We start from the raw sequence: 22924 nt of genomic DNA on the forward strand, positions 1-22924 counted from the left end.
GCTAACCAAGAAGCAGCCGCCCACCGGCTGGACAGACTTCCAGTCTCTGCTCTGGCCTAGCTGTTGGCCCGGCAACCAGAGAGTCCTGTGGTCATGCCAGCCAAGGCCCCCCGGGCACACAGCACCAGGAGGCTCATCAGCCTGCAGGGCCCGCTCACCTCTCTGACCTTGTCCCACACTCTCCTCCAGCTTGGCCTCCCCTCTCCCAAGGCCCTTGCCTGGCCATTCTCCAACGCTCTCCTTTGCTGAGCGGCGCCTCCCTCCTCTGCTCTGAGGTCCTCCTTAACCCTCCTGACCCCTAACCCAGTCTGTCAGTCTGTTTCTTGTCTGCCCCAGGGCTGGTCGGACTCGCTCGCTGCTGAGGCCCTCAGTCGGGCACACAGGGAACACCCAGATAATTGCTGAATGAAGGAGGAGCTCATGTAAAATCACCACTTCCCTGGTCACCTTGAAGAGTTCCGAGAAACGCGTGCGTGTCCACTTGTGCAGCTGGAAGGCGTTTTGTGAGCCGGCCTCGGGCACCAGGAGCCCACCGGGCGGAGGGCCTGCTGGGGGCCAGGAGATGCTCCCGGTGCAAGGCGGGGGGGCGCAGGCCCTCTGCAGATGTTTCCAGGGCAGGGTCGCCGCCACGCTGACACTGGCCCAAAGCATGCTGGGATAAGAAAGCTGACTGACAGCGGTAACGGGTCATCGAGTATCAGGAGGGTCAGCCAAAGAGAAGGGACAGGGCGTTGTGGCAAAAAAGGGAGGGTGTGGCTTTGAACTTTAAGACGTCGTGGGGCAACCGGAGGCTTCGGAGAGACTGAGCCCCACAGACAGCAACACTCGGTGACTCCAGATGTGAGAACCCATACCCCCAGCACCCGCCAGCCCCTCGGCATCAGACCCCCTTTCCTGGGGAAGCCCCGTCGAGCGCGGAGCCGGCATACGCTTAACCCCACTTCACAGGCGCGAGTCCACAGTCGCAGAGACGTTAGGGCTGGGCCTGGAGGGACCCCCGAGGCTTGGGGGCTCTTGGGGTCATACACTGGACCAGAGTCTCATGAACACCCACGCGAATGGCAAAGCTGGACTGGCCCCCCTGGACAGAGTGGGGGACACGGCCACACCCCCGTCTCTTCCAGGGCCAGCTCGGGCCGTCCTGGGTCCAGAGGCCCCGTTGGTAGCCCCTCATCTCCACGGGCGACCCTAGGCGATGGTGGGGACCTGGACGCCCCGCCGGATCTGCCGGGTGCTGGGGAGGGGGCGGGTGGGGCATGAGGCCAGCCGAGCGCGGGGCGGGGCGCGCCTGGCAGGGCGGGCCGGGCGCCTCCCCGCGCGAGGAAGTCCCGGCCCCGCGCTTTGGGGAAGTGCAGCCGAGGCGCCTGCGCACTGCACCCTGCGCCCCCTCCCCGACGATCCGGCCGGACCTCGGGGCGCGCGGGCCAGCGGCGGCGGCGCGAGCGGCTCGGGAGCGCGGCCGGTGAGTGCGCGCGCGCGCGCGCGGCGCCGAGGACGGCGGCCCTGCCCCTTCGGGCCCCGGGCCCGGGGGCCGTACGGGGCGGGAGCCGCGGGAGCCGGCGCCGGGATCCGCACCCCAAGGACTCCAGCGGCGGGGTCCACGTGGACCCTGGGCCGCGGCGGGACTGGAGCCCGTCCCCCGCGCGTGGGGGAGGGGGTGCTGCAACCCGGTTCCCCTTTTTCTGCAGCTCAGAGCCTGGGGAAGTGATTGCTCAAAGGGGGGGCCGGAAGAACCCCCGTTTCCGCGTCTCCCGCCCCCCCCAGCCTGGTGGGGAGGGGCCGAGGCGGGACACCCTGTCCGCCCCCACCCCCATCCCCTTGGATCTGGCAGCCACTCACCCTGCAAGGCGCAGGGGAGGCGCTGCGCCCCCGACCCCAGCTGATCGGGGGCTCCCGGCGCCGGCCTCCCTCCAGAACGCCGCAGGAGTACCTCCTGCCGTCCGAGTCGAGTCCCTGCTGCTGCAGTGCACGCCCCTTCGGCAGCCAGGGTGGGGCCCAGAGGGAACCTGGCACATCCCGCCCCCACCTCGCCTTTGGGTCGATGGTGAGTGGGGCGCCATGGCGAGTTCCTTGAGACAGGGGTGGGGGCGTCAGAGGCTAGAGGAAGGGGCCCCTGAGGAAGGAGACAGGCTCTACCAGGCCAGACCTTGCCAGCAGCAGGAGGAAAAGAGAAATAGGTTGCCCCGCCACTGCACAACTGGGGGGGGGGGGCCAAGGGTCACCAGGGTTAGAAAGACCTGGCCTGCCTTGGAGGAGTCTGGCTGGGGCTCCCCCCACCCATCAAATGGGGGGCAGCAGACCTCAAGGGTACTGAGTACCATCAGAATCAAAGAAAGGAGCCCCTCTGTCCGCCCTCCGCCCAAAGGTTATGGCATTTTTTTCTAGGATTGTCACATTTTTTTCTTCTTTTTTTGGACTGGGCGGGCTCAGGGACGTTCTTTTTCCTTCTGTGGAGCAGAGTAGCAGCTGCTCCCAAGGGAATCTCTGTCCCCAGAGGCCAGGCTTGCTGCCTGTCCAGCCTCTCCCATCCCAGACTTGGGGGCCAAAGCCCCCAAGGGGCTGGGAAAGGGGAATGAGTCACCTCCCAAATGCCAGGATGGGGGGCAGAAACCCCAGTTCAGACCCTGTAGCCCCTCAGGAGAGAGTGGGCGGCCAGAGAACCCCAGCCAGCCTGAGGAGGGCGCAGGGAGCCAGTCCAGGCCTGCAAGAGGGACAGAAGACACGGACCCCAAATGCGGCCTCCAGCCCCGGGACCCCCCTGGATCTGCACTCCCAGACAGGGCCCCTCCTCCAATTCAGAGCTGAGTCTTGGGGTGCTGGGGGGAGAGGGGACAGGCCCTGCCCCCGCTCACATTGGGTGGGGGGTGCAGAGGAGGAAGAGCAGTTTTCTGCCCAGCTGCCAGACCAGAGGTTGCCACACCCCTTCCTTTCCCTAGAAGCTTGACCCCTGAGGGAAAGGCAGGCTGTCAGCTGCTGGTTCCTCATCTGCCTGCCCAGCGTCTCTGGGACCCAGTTTGAGGGTCCCTTCCCCCGGGATCTCAGGGGAAGTCAGGTAGCTGGTCAGGGGCCTCAGCCCCAGGGGACCCTACACTTTACCCCTAGCTCTGGGTCAGGGCAGGGCCTCTGCATGCCCAGGCCCTGGAGGCAGGGGCGCTCCGGTGTACCGGTGTGCCCGTCCCGGCATCCCTGCTCCAAGGCCTGCCCAGCCTGCTTCTGCTGTGGTGCCTGTCCTAGAGCTCCTCCCTTCCCTCCTACCCTGGGAGACCCCAAGAAGCCAACATGGCCCAAATGGGGATTGAAAGTCCACAAGCTGAGGGGTGGGGACAGCAGGGAGGATGGTAATGCCATGAGAAAATAAAGTGGGAGCAAGTCATGAGCCTCCAGGCGCCAAGATGGGGGTGAGGGCAGGACCCGGTGGCTCAGGAAGGTCCTTGTCAGCTGTGCAGGGGAGCCCCTGGGCCCTGTGTCTCCTCACTTAGGCCAAGGTGGGCGCAGGCAGGGGCCGTGGTGGGAAAGCATTCAAAACTGCCCCCAGGGCACCCTCCCCGTGGTGGAGACTCTGGGATCTGTGGTTGGCCTCATGGGGGAATGGAGGTGGGAGGGTCAAGCTCCTCACCCTGTCTTGGGACTCCAGGGCCCAGGGCCCCCTACATGCCTCCACCCTGAAACATGGGTACAGATACTGAAAAGAATGCTGACCCTCACCTCCTCCAGCAATCCCACATTTCTGACTCAGGGAGCAGGACACCCCAACCCCTTGCTACCCCCCACGCCCCTCCACCACTGACACCCCAGGTCGCATTGGTTTCCACAGCCTGGTGGGGGCGGGGGGAAGGGAGGCTGTGAGCCCCTGGGTGTGGTAAGGTACCAGCTGGGGGTTGGGTCCTGGAGGCAGGGCCCAGGACCTAGAAGACAGAAGCCATGGGCTCATGGCTAGGGGGTTCATGGCCCTCCTCCCCTGCGCCCTGCTGCATTTCCCACACCCTAGGAAAGTCCTGGCCCACTCCTCTCCATGCTGCAGGCCTAGTGACGTGCAGACAGGCACTCCCGGTGGGGAGCAACCCTCCCCCCGTCCCCACCCGCTGCAGAGAACCCAGAATGGAGGGAGCTGGGGAGGGGGTCCAAATGTCCGGCCACCACACCCATGCATTAACCTGATAGCCCCAGACCCGTGGGGCCCCCGGTCCCCTTGGGAGGGGCCAGGAGCCGGAAACCAAGAAAGAGGAACCCAGACTTCCGGCTTCCCAGGGACGGAGCAAATGGGGGTGTCCCGGAACCTCCTGTGGAGATCTTGTCTGGGGCCCCCTCCTCACCAACCCTGTCCCGGCTCACGGCGCTGTTGTAGGCTGGGGCGGAGGTAGGAGCCTGATCAGGGTGGGGGGCAGGGGAGCAGGCCCCCAGGGGTCTGGGAAGGAGGGAGAGACTCTCAGGACCCCTTCCAGGGGACAAGTAGAGGCTACAGTCCCAGGTTCCCAGTGAGGACCTCCACCTCTCTTCTCAGACTCCCAGGCTGTGGTGAGGGTCCTGGAGCCGGCACCACGGAGCCCGGGCGACCTCCTCCTCCCACCCATGCCCACCCCTCATGAGACTGAGAAGCAGGTGCACCACCTCCACCCCTGCCCCTGCCCCCCCTTGTGGGAACGGGGACGGGGGAGCAAAGAGCTGGGAGGCTGGGAGGCAGGGGCTGCCCACCCAGGGGAGTCGGGGAAGAGGCGTGTGGGCCCGGCTCCGGCCTGGACTGAGGAAGCCTCTGTGTCACCAGCACGTAGGGCCGCAGGAGGCAGAGCAGCCCCCCTCGATGTCCAGTCATGACGCAGCCCCCCCGGCTGCCCCCAGCCGCAACCCCTGCTGCTTGTGCTGGTGCTGCTGTTGTGGCTGTTCCTGGTACGTGGGGTCTGGGGGCGGGGTGGATCCTGGAAAATGGGGACTTGGGGGGCAGGGCCGGGGGGCGAGCTGTGCAGATGTGGGGCTGTAGGGCCTGCCCCCAAACCCTCAGAGGGCCTCCGAGGCATCGCCTGAAGGCAGGAGGCCTGTGCCCCCCACAGCTCTTATCCAAGGGCCCCTGGGCCCTGCTGACCGGTGGCCAGTGCCCTGACCCCTCTGCATGTGTGGCTTTCAGGCATAGAGCGCCCGAGGGTGTGTCCGTGTGCAGGCACCTGGCCAGCCCACCAGGTGTGCCACATCTGTCCATTTACTCAGCACATGCAGACGCCACTGGGACGCAGCCTCAGCTGGCCCTGGGGCCCCACAGAGGGACGAGACAGAAGCCTGTCCTACACGATGTTAGGTGGAGGGACAGTGAGCAGGGACCTGGCCTGGGGACGATGGGGATGAGCTTCCAGAGCAGCCTGCCGGGGGGGGGGGGGGGGACCCAGGTGGTGAGGGGGTTCTGTAGGCCTGCAGAGAAGCTGTTGGGAGTTTTCAATTGACAGAGGCCTAGCCCTGTTCAGGCTTCCAGCCCATGGGGGTTGAGTGGACAGCGCTGTGGGGACTCAAAGGGGATTTTTTTTTTTAAGATTTTATTTATTTACTTGAGACAGAGAGACAGTGCATGGGCACAAGTGGGGGAGGCAGAGGGAGAAGCAGACCCCCCACTGAGCCGGGAGCCTGCTGTGGGGCTCGGGCCCAGGACCCCGGGGTCACGACCTGAGCCGAAGGTAGACACTTCACCGACGGAGCCCCCCAGGTGCCCCTCAAAGGGGTATCGGCTGACCAGTGAGCAGTTCAGGTGTGAGATGGGAGAGGGGTGGCCACAAAAAATTAGGACGCACTAAGACTTTGCCTGTGGGACCAAGGGAGAGTTTGGGGTCTAGCAGGCAGGGTAAGAGAGGAACGGAGTCTGTCTGGCTGTTTGGGGTTGAGATGTCTGTTAGACATGCAGGGGCCGTGGAGGGAGGTTTGGCTGGAGGCGTGGCTGTGGAAGGCAGCCCTGATGCCATGTCTTGAAAACATACCAAAAACTTGCATCTTAATGAAAGAAAGACGCTGTTACTCTAGGGACACTTTAAACACGACGTAGTTTTGGGGCACCTGGGGGGCTCAGTTGGAGAAGCATCTGCCTCAGGCTCAGGGCACGATCCCGGGGTCCTGGGTTTGAGCCCCACGTTGGTCTTCCTGCTCAGTGGAGAGTCTGCTTCTCCCTCTGCTTGGGCTCCGCCCCACTGCTCGTGCTCTCTCTCTCTCAAATAAATTAATAAAATCTTTTTTCTTAACTAAGTAAATAAATAAACACAATGTAGTTTCAGGGAGTCTCCCTGCTATGTATATACATGGGTACTATGTACACACACACACCCCCCCGAGTGAAGACGCGGGTGCTTGAAGGCTCAACCCTTCCCCCGCGGGTGGGACGGAAGCAGACCACAGAGCGGCCCTCCTGCAGGGGCTTCACGCAGAAGCTGAGCGCCCCCGTGCCGTGTGTGCGCGCGCGCGCGCGTGGGTGGGTGAGGGTACGTGTGGGTGCGCGCGCGTGTCTGTGCCATGCGTGTGGGTGCGCGCTCGCTGTGTGGGTGCGGGCGCGTCTGTGCCATGCGTGTGGGTGCGCGCGCCTGTCTGTGCTGTGGATGGGTGGGTGCGCGCGCGTGTCTGTGCCATGCGTGTGGGTGCGCGCTCGCTGTGTGGGTGCGCGCGCGTCTGTGCCGTGGATGGGTGGGTGCGCGCGCGTGTCTGTGCCATGCGTGTGGGTGCACGCACGTGTCTGTGCCATGCGTGTGGGTGCGCGCTCGCTGTGTGGGTGCGCGCGTGTCTGTGCCGTGGATGGGTGGGTGCGCGCACGTCTGTGCCATGCGTGTGGGTGCGCGCGCGTGTCTGTGCTGTGGATGGGTGGGTGCGCGCGCGTGTCTGTGCCATGCGTGTGGGTGCGCGCGCGTCTGTGCCATGCATGTGGATGCGCGCTCGCTGGTTGGGTGCGCGCGCGTCTGAGCCATGCGTGTGGGTGCGCGCGCGTGTCTGTGCCATGCATGTGGGTGCGCGCTCGCTGTGTGGGTGCGCGCGCGTGTCTGTGCCGTGGATGAGTGGGTGCGCGCGCCTGTCTGTGCCATGCTTGTGGGTGCGCGCTCGCTGTGTGGGTGCGCGCGCGTCTGTGCCATGCGTGTGGGTGCGCGCTCGCTGTGTGGGTGCGCGCGCGCGTCTGTGCCGTGGATGGGTGGGTGCGCGCGCGTGTCTGTGCCATGCGTGTGGGTGCACGCACGTGTCTGTGCCATGCGTGTGGGTGCGCGCTCGCTGTGTGGGTGCGCGCGTGTCTGTGCCGTGGATGGGTGGGTGCGCGCACGTCTGTGCCATGCGTGTGGGTGCGCGCGCGTGTCTGTGCTGTGGATGGGTGGGTGCGCGCGCGTGTCTGTGCCATGCGTGTGGGTGCGCGCGCGTCTGTGCCATACATGTGGATGCGCGCTCGCTGGTTGGGTGCGCGCGCGTCTGAGCCATGCGTGTGGGTGCGCGCGCGTGTCTGTGCCATGCATGTGGGTGCGCGCTCGCTGTGTGGGTGCGGGCGCGTCTGTGCCATGCGTGTGGGTGCGCGCTCGCTGTGTGGGTGCGCGCGCGTCTGTGCCGTGGATGAGTGGGTGCGCGCGCCTGTCTGTGCCATGCTTGTGGGTGCGCGCTCGCTGTGTGGGTGCGCGCGCGTGTCTGTGCCGTGGATGGGTGGGTGCGCGCGCGTGTCTGTGCCATGCGTGTGGGTGCGCGCTCGCTGTGTGGGTGCGCGCGCGTGTCTGTGCCGTGGGTGGGTGGGTGCGTGCGCGCACCCAGCCCAGGTGTACCGTGGACCAGAGCCACCTATCTCTGCGGTCAGGGCTGAAGAGCGGCGGCGAGCGTGGCGGGTCTCCCGGGAGAACAAGCTGCAGCCTCTCCCCGGTTGCGACGCATGGTAGGTGTGGCCGGCCACGTGCGTGCGTGTGTCTGGGTGGCGGGGGGGTGCAGGCCTGACCTGGCCTGGCGGGGAATACCCACAGCGCCACGCCGAGCCCCGAGGAGGTGCGGAGCTGGGCGCAGTCGTTCGACAAGCTGATGCACAGCCCGGCGGGACGGAGCGTGTTCCGGGAGTTTCTGCGCACGGAGTACAGCGAGGAGAACATGCTCTTCTGGCTGGCCTGTGAGGAGCTCAAGGCTGAGGCCAACCAGCACGTGGTGGACGAGAAGGCCAGGCTCATCTATGAGGACTACGTGTCTATTCTGTCCCCCAAAGAGGTGCACCGCCGTGGGGACCCAGGGCCGGGCTGGGGGGGGGCGGGGACACCTCCAGGGCCCCTGACCCCGGCATCCCGTCCCGCAGGTGAGCCTGGACTCGCGAGTGCGGGAAGGCATCAACAAGAAGATGCAGGAGCCGTCCGCGCACACGTTCGATGACGCCCAGCTGCAGATCTACACGCTCATGCACCGGGACTCCTACCCGCGCTTCCTCAGCTCCCCCACCTACCGTGCCCTGCTGCTCCGGGGGAGCTCCCAGTCCTCCAGCGAGGCCTAGGCTGCTCACCCGAGGCGGCACAGACTCGGGACCCCTCCGGCAGGAAAGGACTCCGTTACCTGCACAAACCTGCGTCAGCAGATGTCGGGCTCGCCCGCCGGGGCCCAGCACCCCTGGGGGCAGTCCCAGACTGGAGCCCCCTATCTACCCGAGGGACATGGTACCCTGAGATCCTGCTGAGAGGCAGGTGTGAGGGCCTCTGGGACCAAGCAGCCCCTCCCCAACCAGCTGCCTGCTGGCGGGCCCAGTGCTCCTGCTGGGGCTTCTGCTGGGGGAGAGGGGCCCTCCCAGGAGTGCTCACGGACCCAGCGGCTTCATGGGGGGCCTCCTCCCCGGCAGCCGGGGACCTTGAGAAATGCCTCTGATGGGAAGCAGAGCCTCTGTGTCGTCTACTTGTGACATGAGGAGACCCTCTGACTCGAGCCGTCTGCGCCCAGATCAGACCCAGAACCTCAGAACTAGGCTCAAGGCAACAGGAACCAGTTTCCTTTTTATATTTTCATTAAGTTTAAACCTGGAAACATGTCTTTACTGTATTTTATCAAAAAAAGAAAAAGATGTTTTCATATTTATCTCCATTCCTTCTTCATCCAAAAGAGGATCTTATTATTGAAGATATTTTTAAAGCAAACGTTCTCTCCTTTCTTTTCACATTGGGGGAGATTCAAGAATGATGGACTGTCCCAGACCCAGTGCAGGGAGTAGTGGAGACCTGGCCCCGGTGGGCAGCTGCGCTCACCCATGGGCCAGTGAGGGTGCCAAGGCTAGGGCAGGGCGCCTACTGGGGCAGCCTCCACGAGGCACGTGCGCTTCCGCCCCATCGCCTGAATTTCTGGGAGGCACAGCAACTCAGACCTGCAGCAGGTCCAGGGCCCACCCCATCCGTTCTATCATCAGGAGCAGGGGGCAGGGTGAGGACAGGTCCTTGTGAGTGGCGGGGGGGACCCAGATGCAGCCACCTGCTCATAAGCCCTGGGCCCATAGCTGTAGTGCCTGGAGAAGTTTGGGAGACCCTGGGTCCTCTACCTAAGGCCCCCTCCACCCGATCCCGTGTGTGTGCATGCCCACGCTGTCCCAGCAGCCGCCCCTTCTCCAGGGGCACACCCAGGCAGAGTCTGCCCCCAGTGTTCTGAGGGCCCGAGGGCCCTTCCCTCCATCTCTGTTCCAGCAGAACCAAACCTGAGTGTCACCTGATCCCAAGGAGAAGGGTTGCCTTCCCCCTCCCGTGGGGCGGGGGAGGGCCAGACAGTGGGGGCAGGAAACCCAGCTCACAGCCCAAGACTGTGCATGGTCCACCAGAACCAAGGGCCAGAAACATCAGAATGGCAAAAAGAAATATTTAATAATTTGGGGGAAAGAGGAAGAAAGGTATATCGCAGGCAAGGTTGGGGAGCAGGGTGCACAGCCCTCTGGGGAAGTTCAGGTGGGCACAGGACAGGTGTCGAGAAGCAGTGTCTGTCGACAGAGGACACGGGGAGGCCGCGGCAATGTGCTGGCCACGGCCTGAGGCTTCACGCACATCTCAAGGAGGGCTCAGCAGAACTGCACCAGAGGGATGAGCGGGGTCAGCCGTGTGGAGCCCATGACCCCCGCAGGGCGAGCAGCAGGCCTGGGGTCTCCAGCCACCTACTCTGAAGCCCCAGGAGGCTGGCGGGGCATGGCTGTCCCCCATCCCCCGTCACACGGGTCCCACACCTGGGAGGATGGAGACACCCACCTTCGGAGAAGGCCCGCCCACCTACCTTCCAGCGATTTCCACACTCGTTGCAGACAACGAAGGTGGTCATGGGCTCATCAGAGCTGCGCGTCTGCACCTGCCGGGAGGGCTATGGTGAGAGGGGGCCACCCCCAACCCCAGGGACTCAGTCACTTGGAGCAGGAGGCCCCGAGGTGCAGGTCTTCCCTGGAGTCCCGACGCGGGGAGGCCGCCATACCCTTGAGCGGCGCCGGCACGGGAGACCCTCCGCCCCGCCGGCCGACCTGCCGAGGCTGCCGCAGCGACTCCAACCCTTCTCCCTTAGCAGGGACCCAGTCGCATCTTGAGGTCCAGGTCACTGTCCACCTCCACAGGTCTGAGCATTGTCCAGGCAGCACAACACACCCGCCCACTGGCCAGCAACAACATTCCCCGGGGTCCCTCCATGCTGGGGGAGGCCAGGTCCCCCAGTTTTAGTGCCCAGAGCAAACCACCCCCGAAATGCTGCTTGCGGGGGACCAGGGGTGCCGGGCAAAGGAGGAAGACCCCAAGGTGACTCTGGAGCCCTGTGCCCCTCACTGTGCATGTGTCCAGGGGTCAGCGGACCTCACCCCAGCCCCAGGAGCAGGCTCAGGCTGCTGGAGCATGAGGGAGGGGGCCGGGGCGCACCTGCGTGTAGGTACAGTTCTTCCTCCTGCACTTCCCGCAGGTGAACAGGTCTGTCTGAGTGCCCCCCGTGCGGGCCATCTGGTGCTCTCGGATAGCCTCCTTGGTCATTGCCTTCCGGATCTCCTTCAGCTCATCACTGGCCATCTCCTGGACAAGGCACCGTGTACTTACCGCAGTGCGCGGGGGGGCCCCCACACCCCTCCAGCGAGACCCACCTCCGACGTCATGACCGCGATCTGCTGGGGTGTGATGGCGCCACACAGAACGTTCCGCCGCAGGTCAGGGTTCTTAGCATCCTTGAGGTTGGAGATGCGGCTCCGCACACGGTTTTTGTACTTCATGTCCGTGTTCCCCACGTCCCGGAAGATGCGTGCAGGTGTTTAAGGACCTGTCCAAAGCCTAGTGTGGCTGCCTTCCACCCGCCCATGGGGTCAGCCAAGGGGGGCCAGCGAGGGGAAGGGGACCCAGCAACGCAGTCTGCCACCCTCGCCTTGCAGCGAGGGGAGAGGCTGCTGAGCAGGGGCCCCCACTGGACCCACACCTGGCTGAGGGCCAGCCGTAGCTGCAAAGCCCCGGGGACCCATGCCCCGGTGGACTCAGTCCCTCAGCAGGTCCAGGGAGGGCCCTCCCGGTCAACCGACCCACCGCCTGGCATGGCCCCCAGGGAGGGAGTCCGGCTGTCCTCCTGACTCCACCAGAAAGCCCCGGATTCCAAACCCCCGCATAAAGGATATATTCCTCAATCTGGGCCGACAGGCCCTCGCAGTCCGCGCCAACAGCCATGTGGTCATCTGCAAGAGACAGCCCAGACTAGCAGCCCCACCAGCCGCACCCCCTCCGCCAGCTACCCAGCCCCCGAGGCCCAGGATCCAGGTGCTCTGCTGGACCAAAAGGCCCCCTGCCCGGCCCCCCGCCCCGACCTGGGGTCAGCTGCAACGAGCTAGGGGAGAAGGCTGTCCCCCCAGGCAGGCCTCATCCGGTCTACCGCAGGACCCCGGGCGCGCGTCGGAGGCGCTCACGGTCCGTCCGCAGGGCTGCGGCCAGCATCTCCCGGCACTTGTTGCGCACGGCGTCGCACGTGACCGGCGCCGGTGGGAACGTGGTGATCCTCGGTGCCGACGGCATCCTGGGTAGCTCTGGCCTCTTGCGGCTGGAGAGAGACAGGCCCCCTCGGGCCGTGTGCACCCCGGGGACACACGGGTCCCAGAAAAGCCAACAGGACAGCCACAATCCCCGACCCTGTTTCTTCTTACCTTGAGAGCAGCCCGTGGTCCTGCCCCCCGGCACTCCAGCCCACCATGCCCCAGGGGTCTGCCCAGCTGGCCAGAGGCAGGAAAGCCCAGCGGGTGGGACTTTCTTCCCAGATGGGGACAGCGGGTCCCTGCCCTCCAGGAGGCCAGAACACAGGGCCACACCACTCAAGACCAGCTGCCAATCCAGGGAGAGGCAGACGGTGTCGGGGGTCGCCCAGACCACAGGTGGCCCCATCCAGCACAGATGCCCCTGGACGGGCTGGGCACTCCCCACAAGCTGCCTGACGACGAAGCTGCATCCACCCAGCCCTCCCCCTCACACCCCTGCATCTCGTGAGCCCCACAAGTCAGGGGGAGCAGGGGCCTCCTGGAGGGAACAGGTGCCGACAGGCGGATGAGCCCACAGCCCTGCACAGCTACGCGGAGTCTAGAGATCAGCCTTGGCTGGTCTCCTGCCACGTCTGCCCAAGGTCAAAGGCAAAGGTCAAAGGTCAAAGGCAAAGCAGCCTATGGGTCACAGCCCGACCCCATGAGGACCCCCGGGCTCCATGACTGCCCTCCCTGGGGCCGCAGCAGCGAGGCCTCAGGGCCCCCAGAACTCGCACCCTGCCACAGCCTGGGGCACCCAAGGGGGAAAGGGGTTCAGGAGCAGCGTGACTCCAGCTAAGGGGTTGCTCAGCCAGAGCTGGCCAGCGAGCAGCAGACCCCAGGACATGGATGTGGAGCTGGGGGACAGCTGCAGAGGGTGGACACAGCCTCACCCTGCAGATGGTTGGGGCTGGAAAGACACAGGGTCCGGAGGAGCTCTGGAAGAAAAGGGAGCAGCAAAGCCCCCCCACCCCAGGCCAGGCACGGCCCCCCAGGGAGAGTCCCCTCCGAGAAGTGTTCATTTCAGGGGCCTCAGCCGCCCCAGGTCACAGGGAAACCTGCCCTTCCATCTGCTGAGCAGGAGGGACTGGGCTGGGGGTCAGGGGCAGGAGGGCAAGCGCCAGTCTTCCAGGTGCGCTACCTGGGATCCTTGGCCTCGGGGGCATCCTTCGAGGATGATGTGGGGAGAGGTCCGCCCCTCCTCTGCTCCCTGGCTTTGGCATCGGAGGCATCTGCAAGTGCCAGGAAAGGGGGAGGCTGGCTAGGGGGATGCAGAACCAGAGGGCAGGGCCAGGCCAGGGAGGGGAGCAGATCGCCACCACGGCACAGCCTTGGTCAAATCACCAGCCCTAGCACCTAAACCCACCCGGGACCCCAGCTGTTGAGACTTCTGCACCTGGGGCCCTGTCCTCCCTCCTCAGAAGGTCCCAAGACAGCCCCCACACCCCTTTCCTACCCCCCTCAAAAACGCTGCCTGTGAGGCCTCTCGGGGGTCTGCCGTCACAGCAGACAGCACAGCCACCTGCCCGAAGTGACCCTTGAGTCCAGAGTCCCCTGCCTGACAGCCCCCACAGACGGAGTGTTTGAACTTGGAAAAAGACCAGGCGTGGTCACTCCCCTACTGGGCCTTGGGGGGTCACAGTGAATCGCCGTTCACTGAGCACATCCCCCACAAGGCTCCTGAAGGCCGAGCCAATGCTGGGGGACCGTCCCAGAGGACGAGGCACAGCCCCCCCACCAGCAGAATAAACACACTTGTCCAACACGTAGGCCACCGGCCACTCAGGACTAAAGACCCACCCAGGACACCAAGCTCTATTTCGCAAGGGTCTGGACCAAGCCCAAGAAAGACTGGGAAGGGGTGGAGGCCCTCAGGGTCCCCAGGTGGGCGTCTTACAACCCCGGCTTCCCCCTTCTCCACCTCTCCCTCGACCCCCAGCCGTCTCCCCTCCTCCGCTCCCCCACAACTCCTCTAGCCCCTGCCCTCTAGCTGCGCTGACCCCCTCTCTCTGTGTGACCTCCCCACTCACCCCAGGTCCCTCCAGGGTCCCTCCAGCCCCTGGCCACCCTCAAGTGCACTCCTGCTACTACCTTCTTTTCTCTTTGCTCTCGATGGATCCCCTGGTGTCCCAGCCCCTAGCTTTCCCGGACCAGCTCCGGAACAGCCCACTCCCAGGTGGCCCTGGCTCAGGAACAGCACCGCCCGCACCCTACACAGTGCTGACCGGCAAGGGGCCCCAGCTCCCGCCCGCGCCGCCTGACCCGCACCCAGGAGCTTCTTCCAGGACTTGATCAGAGACTTGGCCAGCGCGATGACCTCCTCATCAGAGCTCTGCTTCCGCAGGGCGTTGACAGACATGCCAACGCGTGTAGACTGCAAAACAAGCAGCCTGGGCTGGGGGGGCGGCAATCACACCCTCCTCACAGACCCTCCAAGGCTCCCACGGGGCAGGGAACGGGGACCAGCTTGTGCAGCGGATACCCTTTCTGAGCGGATACCCTTCTGTCCCATGAGGAACCCAGGAGCATCAGCGAGAAACACGATGGGTTACCCTCAGGTGCCCCTTTGTCTTCCCGAGCAACAGACGGAGGCACGGACAGCGTCCTCCGGGACAGACGTTTGTACCGACCAAGGCCCCGAGGCAGGGGCCAGGAAGCCCTGCCAGGCACCCGGGAGCTGTCCCAGGCAGGAGGCACGCAGAGCCCTACCTGCAGCAGACGCAGCGTGACGGGCATGGCCTTCAGCTCCCGCAGCAGGTCCATGGCTCCCTCCTGGAAGGAGAAGGGGGACCTTCATAAATGACTTCGAGGTTTCTGTGGACAGTGCCCCTGCCTCCTATAAAAGAAGGTGGGGGGGCGCAAGGAGTAACAATCTGGAGATCCACCTGGGGTCAGATGCCCAGAGAGGGCCAGAATGCGACGGAAAGCGGCTTGGCAAACTCAGTCCCAGGATTCTGGGTCACTGACCAAGCGACGGCTGCAGGAAACAGCTCCAAGGACCGCAGCCCCTCCCCAGCAGGAGGGTCGCACCCAGGGGAAGGTGTGGCCCCTGGGGTGCTCACTGCCCCATCCAGTCTCCTGTCCCTTGTGGTGGGTTGGGCAGCTTCTCCCTGAAGTGGATCACCCACCAACTGAGAGGGGTCAACCCGGCAAGGTCAGTGTCCCCTGCAGAGGCCAAGCACTACTGCCATCACACCCACACCCGGATTCAAGTCCCATGGCCCCACCCTTCATCAATCCCTCCGGGCCTTGCCTTAACCCTCAGGCCGGCCACCTTCCCCTCCTTGCCCCCTCCCACCCCACATCTTTTTCTTCAAAGCCCTCCCCCACACCAAGGCCATGCACAAATGGGCTGCTCTCTCCATTCCAGGCTCAGCTTAAGGCTCCTCAAGTGTGCCCAGTTGCTCACCCCAGGACCTTTGCACCTGCTGCCCCCACTGCCAGAAACACCTCCCAAATATCTACAAATTTGCACCCTCCTTCTTTCAAAGTTTATTCAAAGGACCCCTTCTTGGCAAAGCCCCTTCTGCGTCAAGCGGCGACCCCACCCCATGCGACGCCTCCGTCCTCCTCCCTTCCTGCCTTCACAGAGGCTTCACTTCGCAGCGCGTGTTTTCGCGTGTGGGTCTTTCCTTGACATGACGGGGGCAGAAATAACCTGATCCAGCCACCCAAGGTTGTGAGAGCCTCGCGTCTTGCAGCCCAGGCCGTGGGAAGGGCTGGCCCTGCCCCATCCCCCAATCTCGGTGACATCTATGCTCTAACCCGCCCCCCACGTCACCCCCAGCGGGCTCTGCCCCTCAGGCTGTGCAGAGTCCAGCCCTGAAGTGACCTCCTCAGAGAAAAAAGATGGTCATCAGAGCCATAGACAGGGCTGCTCACTGATCAGTTTTCTGGGGGCGCCAGACCACTGGCAGAAACACCATTCCTGACTTCCCAGTCATGGGTCCCAAATCCCCAAAGAGCCTCCCAGGCACTGGAACTTTTGGTAGCTCTCTCTCTGCCCGCACCGCAGTACCCTCAAACCCCAGGCGCCTTCCCGGCCCAGAGGGTGCTCCTTGCTTCTGCCTGGACACATCCTCCCCCAGCTCCACCTGCCCCCTCCCAGCCCTGTGTGGACCCATCTCTGACCCCGCCTGGGGGGTGTCCTTTGTCTCCTTCAGGAGAAGCAGCAGCTTCTTTCTCTGGTCACCTCTGGAAATGGCTCTAGGTTGCTCCCCCACCCTTGCTCTGTGCTGCCCACGGTCTCCCAGGGGCATGAACGCAGAGAGAGAGAGAGAGAGAGAGAGAGAGAGTGTGTGTGTGTGTGTGTGTGTGTGTGTAGGGGGCTGCCGTTTGCTGAATGAATGAGGGGAGCCAGCCCCCTTTTAAGTCCCAGTGCCAAACCCTGACCAGAACCTGGTCAACAGGGACCCAGGAAAAGCCTGCTTAACCCAAAAAACCACTCAGAGCCCAGAGCAAGCAGACAGTCCTGGAGGGGCCACCCAGCATCTCAAGCCCATGATGGAGCCCCTCCACCACCCTAACTAGTTGCTCACAGTCTTGGGGGGAGAAGGCTGTGTTTACAGAGCCTCTCAGGGAGCAGGCCAGGACCCCTCCCAACATCCCAAAGGCAGGTACCACCCACCAAGGATGCGTCCATGGGAGGCCAGGTAGGTTGTCAGAATCTCAAAGCTGAAAAGGGGCTGACATTGGAACCCCATCTGCCTGGTTCCTCTTAGAGACCACAGCACAGCCTCCTCCAAAGACTCACTGGCCAAGGACAACAGATGCCAGGCAGCACAGTGGGCACAGGGGGCCAGCCGCTCTCTCACCAAAGCACTCCCAGGCCAGGCTCACCCACCTCCCAGGGCTCTGTCCCCAGGGTCTCTCTACGTAACTACCCATTCCCCAGTTGCTGCCCGCTGAGTCCCGGCTAGGAAGGGAAAGAATTTATTAAGGAAACCTGGTTCTTGCAGGGCGGGGACAGATACAGGGTAAAAAGGGAGCCGCTCCACCAAGAAAGGCCCTGGCCTGCTTGTGAAGGGGGACGCTGAGGGCTCCAGCCCCAGGCAGAACGGAGGTAAGGGACGCGCAGCGGCTGGGGTAGGGGGCGGGGAGGGGAGGCGGGCAGGGGCGTCCAGTCTCACACTCCGAACTCCTGCAGGCTAAGAAAGGATGTGGGAGGCCTAGGGCGGGACAGAAGGCTCTGAGTCGGGGTCGGGGCTCCGCGGAGAGTCCTGGGGGCGGGGGTGGGATGAGCCGCGAGGATGCCCAGGCTGAGAAGGAAGGAGGCGCGGGGGGGCGGGGCAGCCAGGACGAAAGGTCTGCACAGGCTGGGGCGACGGCAAGGCCTGGAGGGCGGCACCCAAGAACGTTCCGCTGGCCGGCTCCGGCAGGGCTGGGGGCGGGGGGCAGTCTGGAGTTAGGGGGCAAGGAGGGAGACGGATCTCAGGTCTGCGGGCTCTCGGCCTGGTAGCTGGGGTCTGAGTCCAGAGAGCGCGGCTCCCGGGACCGGGTCCAGGCCCGACTGCGGCCTCTGCCGTGGGTGCGGGAGTGAAGGGCAGGGCTGGCCCAGGGCAGGGGTCTCGGCCACCGACGGGGGTCTCCCCACGTCCCGGGAGTCTCTGCTGGGGCGGGGTCTCGTCCTGCCCCTCGGGTGGTCTCCCCGACCCTGAAGGGGGCTCGGCAGGCTCGGCGGGGGTCGGCGGGGCGGGGGTCCCGGGGTCCTGGCGGCCCGCGCCCCTCACCGCACTCTTCTTGGTCACCATCTTGTCCAGCCTCCGGGCGATCCGCGCAATCTCCTCTTCCTTGCCCATCATCGCCTCGGGGGCAGGGCCCCCAGCGCCCGCCGCGCCAGCCTCAGCCTCCGGGCCTGGACCCCTGCCCCGGCCGTCGCCGTCGCCCGCACCCGTCGCAGCCGACGCAGCCCCACCGCGGTCGGGAGACCCTCCGTTCAAACCCCCGGCCCCCGCGGTCGCCGCGCTGCATCGTGGGACATGGAGTTCCCGCGGCGCCCCGCCTCGCGCGCGCTCGCCCCGCGCTGGACCACAACTCCCAGAAGACACGCGGAGTCGCACGGCTTCCTGGGGAGTGTAGTCCTGACGCGGGCGGTCGCCGGAGACCGACGGGGCCGCAAGACTCGCAGTCCCACAAGCGCCCGCGCGAGCCCGCGAGGCGGCGGGGGGCGCCGCGGGGGCACCGAGGCGAAGGAGCGCGCCGGGCAGGCGCGACCCCGGGTTGGTGCGTCCCCGCCCCGGAGCGGCCGGCGGTCCGACTGCGTAGGCCCCGCAGGGTCCGGGTCCGTCGCCCATCCCCACCCGCTTGGCGCCCTCTTCCACCTTCCGCTGCCGCGGGACCCTGCGGGAGAGCTCCCGACCCCCGCGCCGCGCCCCGAGGCCGCGCGCACCCCCTGCGCGCTCTGGCCCGGATTCTGGTCTCTGAGCGCCGGTGCGTGGCGCCCGCAGGTGGGAGGGGCGGTAGCCGGATGCGGGGTCCGAGGGAGCCGGGGGACTCGGAGAGGCTGTGAGAGCAAGTCCCGGGCCTCCTCCGGCGTCCGCTCCGGCGCGAATCCTGGGCTCCTTGACCCCTCGGTGCCTCGGTGTCCGCGTCCGTGAAACGTCTGCCTCACAGCGCTATCAGATGCGGCCAGTTGATAAACACCAGGCGCTGAGAACAGGTTAGGGGACACCGCACGAGCAGTCAGTGGTCACCTTTGCTGGGGGCGGTCCCTGGGAATGGCCAGCCTGCAGCTAGCTGGAGGGCTGGCCGCGGCAGGTAGAGGCGGGGGTGTGGGGGGCAGCAGAAGGGGCAGATCCAGCATCCCCTCCGGATATCTGCCGCGCACTCAGTGATACCATGCTGGGCGGTCTGCTGGACAGGGCACAACTCTGGGGGAACTGATGTCTGTAGTGCTGTGAGCCCCACAGTCCCTGAAATTCACGCCAAGTAGCTGTGAGACCGGGTGGCAGACGGGATGACCAGACCCTCGGCTGACCAGGCCTTGGACTCTCGGTGGTATTCATTCGATTATGACTGAGCTTCCCAGCAGCCAGAGTGAAAAGGAAAACATGGTTACTTATGAGATTCCTTAGTAATCATAAGGGAAAAGCATGGAATTCCTTAGAGGGAGTAAAGGTTTTCCAGGACAGAGGCCCTGTGATGGTGAACACATCACCTCGTTTCCAGACCAGCTCTGGTTCTGCCCCTCACTGTGCTCTGGCGCTATAGCTCTGACCCTCCCAACCAAGCAAGTCCTTATGGCCAGAATCCCATGGTCTGAACTTGTGTGCAGCCTCTGAGGGTCTGGCCACACCAGGGACACAGGGAAGCTGGAGCTGTACACCCTCCAGCCCTGCTCTGCGCAAGCAGTGACTGGTGAGAACGGGGAGCTCGCTGGGCTCCTGCACGACAGACACCAACAAGAACCCCAGAGAACACCACCTCAGAGATTCACCCTGGCCCCCATCGGCCACAGGGACGTGTCCATGGAGGCTCCCCAGCCAGGCCTCTGAGACAGACAGGGTTGAGCTGATTCAGGGGATTTCTTAGAGCAAACCCCCGGTCGTGCTGAAGACCTCCAGCCACCACAACCCAGCACCCTGGGATGCTGAGCTCAGCCATGGCTTTTGACAAAGCCTGGACCACAGGGGAGGGAGGGCAGACAGAGCACCCTCCCGAGCAAGCAGGTGTATGTCCAAGAGCACTCAAAACAGCTTAAGGTCCCTCAAACTGGAGTCCGAGAGATCAGCAAAGGCCTCTCAGAAGCATCACCTGGTTCTCAAGAGGGTTCATGCCAGACACCGGACCTTGGCCAAGGCATCAGTTGAGGCAGGGTCTGGGCCACCAGCACAGCCCCCTTTGGGCAGGTCACTGTCAAGGCCCAGCCTCAAGGTCAGTCCCCACCTGATCTCCACTGGACGGATGAGCACCAGGTGCTGGGGAGGAGAGCAGGCAGGTAGACAGCCTGGGAAAGCAGTGTGGGGCTTCACCCTTGACCCTGCCTGGGAGCACCTGCTGGTGACCGATGGTCCCACTGTCTGTGCAAGGGACTTAGTATAAGGAATGCTCCTCTGTGGGGCTGGTTGAATGGTTTGAGCCACAAAGGTGTGACTAAAGCCTGACCAAGGGAGCTGGTTAAAAATGAAGACTCTTAAGGGCACCTGGGCGGCTCAGTCGGTGAAGCGTCTGCCTTCAGCTCAGGTCATGATCCCAGGCTCCTGGGATCGAGTCCCGCGTCAGGCTCCCTGCTCGGCGGTAAGCCTGCTTCTCCCTCTGCCTGATTCTCCCCCTGCTTGTGTTCCCTCTCTCACTGTGTCTCTCTCTGTCAAATAAATAAGTAAAATATTTTTTTTTAAGTGCTCGGGTTTCTATATCACACTTTTTTTGTTTTTGTTTTTCTGTATCGCACATTTTAGGAAATATTTAAATACCTGTGTTTCACTGTAACTGGTTTCCCTTGTAACCCTACAAGCTTTACTTCCTGCACTGCCCCATTACGTGGCCCCAAAGTAAGGATGTGGAGGAGAGGAAGAACTGTCACCAAAGGACTAGAGCCCTTCCCCCACAACACCAGAACAGAGATCCTGGCCTGACTGCCTAGGACCCTTTCTCCTCCAGGAGAAACCAGATGGTGTCCGCCTCCAGGGCCTCCAGCAACAGACCTCCTAAGGAGCCCGGCAAGTCCCCTTCCTGGGTCTCCACTGAGATTAGAGATGAATGGAGACCGAGACACTGGGGCCTCTGCAGGGCGATGGCCAGGAGGTGAGGATGCCCTGCAAGAGGCGGGTCCACAGAGGGCTGGGCTGGGTACCTCTAGGGGGCGTCCCAGGAGCCTGGCCCCAGGCAGGGCAGGTGACGGGAAAGGGAGTCGACAGAACAGATTGGGGGTACGGGGCAGAGGAGGCAGGGTACTTCCAGGCTGGAGAGCTGGGGGCCACAGCTGTTCCCCTGCGACAGGAGCTCTGAAACCTGGCAGGCCAAGCCCTGCGTGGAGGGGGCAGGGCCCCAGGCAGCGTGAATGGGAAGCCCCGGGCTGGGGGAGGATGATCCAGGGACATGGCCTGTGTGTCCCATGATGAGCAGTGGCCTCTAGGTGGCGGGCGGGAGCCACAGACCAGCTGGCCAGCCCGGTGTCCACCGCCCTCCCCCTAGGGAGGTGCAGTCCATTCTGGCCACAACTGTGAAGCGGACCCAGGAGGACAGAGAGGCCCTCGTGGGTGGGGGCTGCGGGGGCTCCCACCCTCACCAGGGCTAAAGCTGGAGCAGCACCCGCCAACCCCAAAACTCAGTATTCCACCGTCAAAGTCCTGGTCTGGGGGCCCCCGTGAGTCCATGACCCTGGGAACCTTGCTCAGGACGTTCGCAGCCTGCCCCAGACCCCTCATGGACCCTACCTGACCTTGGGAACTTCCTCCTCCAAGAAGCTGCCGGGGGCCCCCTGACCAGCCGGTACCCTCTGAAATCCGCTCCCAGAGGGCAACATCAGAACCATGGGCTTCTCCCCGAGGGGATTTATGCAAACCCGCTGTACCCCACTTGGGCCCTCCGCAGGCCTCCGGCCTTCCAGACCCTACCCTGACCCCTCTGCCAACGAAGAACTTCTTTTCCTTTCTGATCCCCACATGCAACCGCAGTCCCAGGGGAGACAAGGTTGCTACAGGCGCACACAACGGCCATGCCTGGGGTCCTCACACTCGGACACTCAGAACCACCTTGGACTGCCCGCCAGGTGTCTGTCTCCCCAGGACTGCTCTGCTGGGAAAACAGGGCCTCCCACCCACCCTCTGCTACGTTCTCGGCCCGGCCCGGGACACCTAAGAGTTGCTCAGTAAATATGCGTCTCATGAAGGGAGGAGTAAACAGTAGCAGGCGGGGTGGGCAGGAAGGACCCACATTTACCAGCTGCCACCCAGCAAGGGAGCCCCAAAGACGGGCCCCACCCCCACGCCCAGGGAGGCTGACTCAGAACTGACCTCCCTGCTGCTCTGGGCTGAAGGCCTGATACACGGACCCTCCCAGAACCAGATGGGGCCCTCCTCTGAGGACCCACAGCCTCTCCTGCTGAGATGGGTCCGGGCAGAGGAAGGGGTGGGTGGGGGACAGAGAGCTGAGACCAGGTGGCCCTGACGAGGCGATGGGGAGGGAGTCAAGGCAGGGCCTTGCCGCCAGCTTGGGACACTGAGCCCTGAAAATGTAGATGTGTGGGTGGAGATCCAGGGGCTCCTGGTTGGAGGTCAGAGGTGAAGAGAGGTCAGCGAGGAGCAGAGAAGGAGCCCCCGGGGGATGGGAGACCCACCCCCTGCCTTACCCCAGAGTGCTCTCCCGGACACTCCACAGGCCCGCTGCCGGGGGCCCGCCCTCAGTGCCCACGACGGTCCCGTGGGGCAGCCCCCAGAGGAGAGAAGTGCACGGACCTGCCCTCAGGAGCCTCCTCTGTGGGAAGCCGGGCCCTGTCCTGGGGCCTCTGAGGGGGAGACACCCTTGACAGCGGCCTGGGGACACCCCAGCGACACCGCCAAGGTCCAGGACCCACAGGCTGGACCACGCCTTTGGCCCAGAGGCCTGCCCCTCCCCCATCCTCAGTCCGGAAACATCGGAAGCTCAGGCCATTTATTTTTCTATTTGTGTCCCCCACCCCCTGCCTGCCCCAAGCCGGCCATGACCCAAGCCGGTCGCATCGGCGCTTCCTTTCTGGCTGAGGCAGGGGCCCCGGTGGGAAGGCCCAAGCTGCCGCGCTCACACGGAGCCTCACCTCGCTTCCCTTGGCCCCAGAAGCCCCCACCCATCCTGGGCTACCTTTAGGCAGCTCTCCCCCGGGCCTGGGCACCCAGCTGCTTTTGCCCCTCGCCCCCCCCAGACCCTCCAGCCCGGCACGGCGACCGCCACAGGGGCTGCGTAGGACTGCGACCCCAGCCAACCCCACCGCAGCTTCCCTCAGATCCTGGCCTCTGAGGTCAGGCAAGGCAGTGACCAGGGACTGAGATCCGGCAGGAGCCCCCC

General features: G+C 64.5%; 2 protein-coding genes across 12 annotated transcripts; one reads left to right on the top strand and one right to left on the bottom strand.

The window, feature by feature from the left end:
• Positions 1–1344: 1344 nt before the first annotated feature.
• Positions 1345–9086, top strand: RGS19 (regulator of G protein signaling 19). Of its 4 annotated transcripts, XM_080813157.1 has the most exons (7): positions 1345–1462; positions 1915–2044; positions 4502–4599; positions 4763–4884; positions 7787–7861; positions 7947–8181; positions 8267–9086. In XM_080813157.1, exons 3-7 carry the CDS (start codon positions 4570–4572, stop codon positions 8456–8458), a joined length of 654 nt encoding a protein of 217 aa, XP_080669283.1. In that variant the 5' UTR covers positions 1345–1462; positions 1915–2044; positions 4502–4569; the 3' UTR covers positions 8459–9086. The 4 variants fall into 4 exon arrangements, with proteins under 4 accessions (XP_080669283.1, XP_080669285.1, XP_080669286.1 ...); XM_080813159.1 differs by lacking the exon at positions 4502–4599 and having other exon boundaries at positions 1350–1462; XM_080813158.1 differs by lacking the exons at positions 1345–1462; positions 1915–2044 and adding an exon at positions 4245–4357.
• Positions 9087–9781: 695 nt separating this feature from the next.
• Positions 9782–22448, bottom strand: TCEA2 (transcription elongation factor A2). Of its 8 annotated transcripts, none has more exons than XR_013967390.1 (11): positions 22233–22356; positions 14654–14716; positions 14213–14318; positions 13086–13176; positions 11843–11973; positions 11558–11614; positions 11039–11193; positions 10824–10970; positions 10393–10602; positions 10201–10272; positions 9782–10000 (listed from the first exon to the last, which is right to left on the bottom strand). XR_013967390.1 is itself a non-coding variant. In XM_080813156.1 (10 exons), the coding sequence occupies exons 2-10, from the start codon at positions 14705–14707 to the stop codon at positions 9992–9994; spliced, it is 822 nt and encodes a 273-aa protein (XP_080669282.1). In that variant the 5' UTR covers positions 14708–14716; positions 22233–22448; the 3' UTR covers positions 9782–9991. The 8 variants fall into 8 exon arrangements, 4 of the variants coding, with proteins under 4 accessions (XP_080669282.1, XP_080669281.1, XP_080669279.1 ...); XR_013967391.1 differs by lacking the exon at positions 22233–22356 and adding an exon at positions 17674–17952; XM_080813156.1 differs by lacking the exon at positions 10393–10602 and having other exon boundaries at positions 22233–22448.
• Between the last annotated feature and the right edge of the window lie 476 nt (positions 22449–22924).

This window comes from Martes martes (assembly GCF_963455335.1).
Source record: "Martes martes genome assembly, chromosome: 9".
Taxonomy (NCBI): Eukaryota; Metazoa; Chordata; class Mammalia; order Carnivora; family Mustelidae; genus Martes; species Martes martes.